The 5,917-nt window shown below is 55.9% G+C and overlaps 1 protein-coding gene across 1 annotated transcript; it reads right to left on the bottom strand.

Moving 5' to 3' along the window:
* Positions 1–219: 219 nt before the first annotated feature.
* On the bottom strand, positions 220–1,272 carry CHC_T00003482001 (hypothetical protein). Its single transcript, XM_005715012.1, has one exon. The coding sequence runs from the start codon at positions 1,270–1,272 to the stop codon at positions 220–222; it is 1,053 nt and encodes a 350-aa protein (XP_005715069.1).
* Between the last annotated feature and the right edge of the window lie 4,645 nt (positions 1,273–5,917).

The following is a 5,917-nucleotide window of genomic DNA, read 5'->3' as shown; positions in this document are numbered from 1 at the left end:
GGGGCTGCGGTGGTGGGCGGTGGGACGCGGGGCGCCGGCGCCGACAACTGCGGCGCGGCGAGGGCAGCGGTGGAGGGCGGCGACAACGGCGGAGGTCGCAACTCGTTCGTCTTCTTCGGCATCGCGGCGTAGTGTCGTACAGTGTGTAGTGTCTGGGGGTGATTTTATTCAAATTTTAGGGTGGGCCGATGCAGAATCATGCGGGCGGACGTCAAGGGCTTACACTTGTGCAGTACAGGGAGGAGCCGTCCCATGAAGCGGCATGCGGGCAAGCGTCGCCGAGGCGACACTGGACCAAATTGCATAGCTGAGGCGTTGCGCGAGGCGCGTTTTGGCGATGCCATATGTAGTCCCAGTGCGAGTAGCAATCTTATGCGCGACGTCTTCAAGGACAGCTGTAGTTTGCGCGCTCCACGCGCCGAGCGTATCAAACGCGAGTGGCATGAAATGCCAGTCAAGCACGGGAAGCGGCGCAGCAGACTCGAGATGCATAGCAGCACGGATGATGCGTTGGTGGGTCTGCAATTTGCTCGTGTGCGCGGCATCAGCGGCGCCGGCTACGGACCGAGCAGCGAGAGAAAGGTTGGCGGCTGTATACGGGTTTCGAATCGTGACATCATAGGCGGTCGGGCGGTCGGGAAGTGCTCCGGCGGGTGGCGGGGCCGGTTGCACAAGGATATCTGCAGGGCGATGTGCAGTCCCTGGTGTGAGGAACGGGACCTCACGGTCGCAGGCCAGGCCTGCTGCTCGGAACGCAAATCGGGCAAGAGTGTTTCTGACAATATTGTGGCGATGTACGACGCCGTACCCATGCTTGCAATTGGCGGCGTGGTCTCCGCGCGCGTCCATTGCACGGCCGCAGTGAGAGCACGTTAGGGGGGAGCGGGAGTCGTCGTACACTGGCGTGTCCAGGTGGCGTCGGAGCATACAGGACCAGACCGCGCTTGATACTCTAGTAGTCAATGACGGGTGGGCGCAGATAAACGATGCTCCTCCTGGAGCGAGAAGGGAGTTATATCGAGCGCGTCGGCGGACTGAAGTTGCGCTATGATAAGAAGGATTTGGATGTTGATCCCAAGCCCTCTTTTCCCAATACATCCTCGAGAAAGCTCCGTGGAGTGCCTGAGATAGGGTAAAGTGTACTCGTTCAGGTCGACTCAATAAAGCTTCTGGTTCGAAGGGGCCCAAGTCGGAGTAAGTGGAGAGGATGCCTCGAGTTCGGACCTCGGGGTTCAGTGACGCAAGCACATGCACCAGATGCTTGCGAGCCATCGAACGATAGAATGAAACACTTGGGTTTGAGGGCCCGTCTATTCGTATCGGGGCAGCTTCGAGGAGGCTAGCGGCGTGCGAGGCGTGCACAAAAGGAGCTAACGGCGTGAACCCATGACCACCGTGACGAAATGGGAGCCCAATTTGTACACATATAGACGAGGAGAGCGGAACATTATTGAATCGAGAGTATGCCGCACGTTGATCTTCATCAAACCGAAGGGCTGACGCCAGGGAAAGGCGGGGTGGAGTGAGCCGATACACGTGTTCAACGCGGCACACGGAGCCAGACAATCGGTGCAAATGGAAGCGTATCCGTGCATCAGGGATACTGTCGAGCAGCTTCAGAGAGTCAGAAACCGACTTGTTTTTGGTATCCAGATTGGTTCTGATAAAATCATCAGTACCGAGCGGGGCGCCTAAAATTACAATACCTCCCCCTGGCGAGACGGACAGGGGAAAAGAGCGGGTCAAGAGTTCGAGGAGGGGGGCTGAGTTGTGGGCCAGAAGGCCCGACATTTGGAGACGTTCATGGAGAAACCAATGCTGGGGCCAAAAATTTGAATTATTTTTAGCGCTTTCTTGACTTCTTGTATCGTGCCAATGAGGGTTCCGTCGTCAGCATACCATCTGTTGAGGAGGAGGTCGCAGTCCCTGCTGATGCGGCGGATGAGAGGTTGTACGGCCAAAGAGAACAGGAGCATGCCGGCGGGGTCTCCCTGCTGGGTGCCTTGCCGGCTTTTTAGCAGGGTTCGGGGACATGATGGCAGGACGAGGTCGGGTACAGTGCGTCCATAGATGAGGTTGAGAAAATGTGCAAGGCTTGGCGTTTCAATCGGCATCCGGTCGAGCATGGACTGCCGACTAAAGGTGTTAAACGCATTTGTGGCGTCAACCGAGACGAGGACATATTGGGGATCGCGACCGTGCCTCGTCATGAGCATGCGACAGTCATGCACAATGGCGTCCATACCGGACGGGACGCCATTGGCAAGCTGTTCCGGGGACAGAAGGTCGCGTGTGTCATCGAGAGCGGCGGGTAGCAGGACCTTTGTGACTAGACGTCGAAGCGCCTGCCCCACGGCGATGGGTCTGATCTTGTCTGGTCTTGGTTGCAAAGGAATGAGGGTTGACGCGGCGAGTAGAGGAGCAGTGCTGTCAGGTATATCACCTCGGGCGAGACGACGCACCAAGCGGGTCAGGACATAGAGCCCTGTGACACCGGATTCTGGGCTCACTGTAGTGCGAGCGAGAAGTTGGAGCAGACGTGGCGAGAGGTGGTCGGGTCCAGCGGCGGAGCTGGGATTAAGGGATCGTGCGGCGCGCAGGACTTCGGTTTCTGTAATGTCTGGCGGTGGTGGAAGGGCGGTCGGTGGGAGCGCTTGTGTCGGGTGCACCGGGGAGGGGTGGAGGGTCTCGAGGGTGGTGCGCGTTGTTCTCTGCTGAAGGTCTGCTAATGGCTTGTCCGTGAGAGAGCGCATCGCGCGTCCGTACTGTGCATCTGACGCCAAGCTCATTGCGCGACTGATACGGCGCCGAGAGGGGTCAGAGCAGGGGCGCCTCTTGTTATGACGCACGTGCCAATCAAGCTCCGCCTGGCGAGCGGCAAGGGCCTCTTGCCAGAGCTGGGGCCATTGGCGTCCCGATGTAGCCCTGCGAATGCGGTCCCGGAGGGCATGGTGCTGCCCAGTTCTTGTTCGCCAACCTCGTTCGCCTCGAAACGAGCGGCGGAGGACGACTGTGGGCAGGAGATGGAGATAAAGGAATGCGTTGTGGGTCTCCCGGGGGTCAGTGGTGGCTGCGGCTGCCCGGACCAGCTTAATGAGGAGGAGCGTCAGACTGTGGAGGCACGGGGCGGGGACAGCAGAATATATTTGGGACGAGCGAATGGGGCATAGGAGCAGTTCGTCTACGGATGGAAGGGTCGGAGAGGGGCTCAGGGGGTCGTGGCGAGGGGGACACCGGCGTGGAGTAGAGCACGAAAAGGTTGGGGGTTGGCTTGGGCTACTCACTGTGGCGAGGTGGGTGTGGCACCTGAGCCTGCATGAGCTGAGTCGGAGCAGCGGCGAGGCCGGTGGGGAGGCGGTAGCTTGGCGGAGTGAGAAAGCGGACGCTTGCGGAGGTTGGCGGGTGGTGGAGAGGCTGGGGGGACTGTTGGTGTCGGGGAGGCTGGTGGGCGGCTTGGGAAGGCGGCGAGTGAGGGGGAAAGGCTAGTTGCAGGGGACGTGCCGATGGAGGCACGACGTTGAGCAGAGGAGGGACGAACAGTAGGGCAATCAGAGGATGCAAGGGGTGAAGATGGAGACGGGATGGCATCAGGAGGAAATCTGAGGGGATGTGGGGACCGGGGACGTTGCGCTTCGGTGGGAGCAATAGAAGAAGTAGAAGAAGAGGCGGTCTTTGGCCTGGGTTCCGGAGAAGGAAGAGAGGCTAAGGGGGACCGGGGGGCACGGGCTGCATTTGGGATCTTGTTGGTTGCGGATGGTTTGGGAAGTGCAGCAGCGGTGGTGGGCAGCACATTTGTGGGCAGGACTACGGCGGGGACGTCAGAGTGTGCACGAGGAAGATGTTGCCTGATGGCGTGAGCGTGGCCCCTGAGGGTGATCGCTAGAGCGGCTCGGACTGGCATCGGTACCGCGGTAGGAGTACGGCGGTTAAGCAGACGGGCAGCCTCTCGGGTGAGGCGGCAGGCGACTCCTGCAGCAGCGGAGGGATCTATTTCACAGACGGCGGCTGGGATGGGAGCATTATTGATGATGAGGTCTTCATAAATCAATTGAAGATGAGCGATGATGCGGGCAAGAGTTGGTGTGGCTGCGGCGAAGAAATACACGTATGTCCAATGTGCAACGCCAGGTATGAGGACATGAGGGGGGAGCACAACTCCAGCGAGCGTGGCTCCTCGTCGGAGGGTGGCTTGCGCCACTCCAAATGACGGGAAGGCTGCTGACTGAGCATCCGGGGCGATTCCGTACGCGGTGACTGCGGGGGGCGGAGGAACAGGCTCACCGGTGCGGGGGTCAAGGCGGATGGGGTTACCAACGGTGCGGACAAGGGAGCGGGCCTCAGCGAGTGTGGCACTCGAGACTGACGAAGGTGCAGCGAGTGCCGCACGTGCGGCAGCGAGGGTGAGGACGGAAATTTCAGGCCTTGGCTGGACACGTGGCAATTTCAAGGGGCTAGGCGCGACGAACGGGGAAGGAGTGGAGCGTGTTTGCACATCTCCGAGAATGGGGGGGAGAGACTTTATATACGCAATGTTGATAAAGAGAACGAATGCATACCTTTACATACCGTTGCTATCCCCACTCTATCCCCGCAGAGTCCGCTGTTTGGGAGAAAGGAGTTCGTGGCGGAATGGTCACCAGGTTACTGATTTAGTTGACACTCTGTGCCCAACTTGGTTCGGTGCCCAACTAAGTTGGCCCGAGGCAAGAGTCGTAGCTTATTTAGTTACTTTTTTTCTACTTCCTTTCTGCTTTATTTCTGCCTTCCTTCTGCTCTCTTTCCGCTTTCTTTCTATTGCCTTTTTGGTGTATTTGGAATGTATTTCTATTGTTCTTCCTCTCCTCTCCTCACCAACCCCGTCTCGTCTATGTTCATCTTTCTTTCGAACATGTTCAACCGCGCACGCATCTCAGCTAGAAACATTTTCATTTCTCCTCTCGGTAAACATATTCCTTTTACACATTCCGCAACGCAAATCCAACTAAGCCTTTTGCTCTTGCGACGTGTTCCCGCTGCTGCCAAATCAATAACGAATTCCTTGTAAGAGAATCAGTGAGGAACTACGGATTGAGGGCTCAAGCTGGATGCCAGAAGTACTCATATTCTCAGAAGAAGTCATGTTTTGTTGGATTTTGTGCATCTCTACTTTCGATAAATAAGATCTGAAACTGTGTCGAGTGAGCCATATCTTATGGTAAGCAGTTGATAGTTTTGTATTTCCGGTTGCACGGGCGAGGGTTGACATATTGGAGGGGGCGTTAAGTTCATCGCGAGGAGAGTTTTGTTCCAAGGCCCATATGTGAAAAGATGTCTTGAAATTATGTGCACATGCATAAACTGCTCGCTGCAATCCACTCTTCGTTGGTACATTTACAGAAGCAGCAGTAGCACCAGTACCCCCTTTTCACAGAAGGGTACCTCATTGTGTCGACTCTGGTATCAAATCAGAAGAGGAGGTATGAAGGATAGCCGCATGCCTGCGATTGTGTCCGCAAAGAAAACGGTTGTTTCGGCACGTGCTCCGCAGTAGATTGATGTCTTCAAGTGGCGAGTAAAAATTTTCAAGTGAGATTGCCTGACGCGATGTGCACAAGTTCTTTTCTTTCGTTGCTGGATAAGGATAAGCTATATAATAACAACCTCAAATCAAAGCACGATCTTTCCTGTCACACCATTTATACACTCAACTGGTCTGTCAACAGGACTGACTTTTGTTGATAAATTTGTTTAAGGTGTTGATAGGAACCTCACAAGATATGAAGTAATATTCGTATCAGTCTTGTGTTGAGCATATTATTTTAGTAAACGATAGCTGATCCTGAATGCGATGGATTCAATGCGTGAGGTGCGACGTTTTTATTCAATTTTACGAAAACACAAGAAACTCAAGGTTCCTTATGACTCAAAGAAGTTGTCA

Source organism: Chondrus crispus, genomic scaffold (assembly GCF_000350225.1).
Source record: "Chondrus crispus Stackhouse genomic scaffold, scaffold_190, whole genome shotgun sequence".
Classification (NCBI taxonomy): domain Eukaryota; phylum Rhodophyta; class Florideophyceae; order Gigartinales; family Gigartinaceae; genus Chondrus; species Chondrus crispus.
The sequence above is the reverse complement of the archived record's forward strand: the minus strand, read 5'-3'. Positions and strand labels throughout refer to the sequence as shown.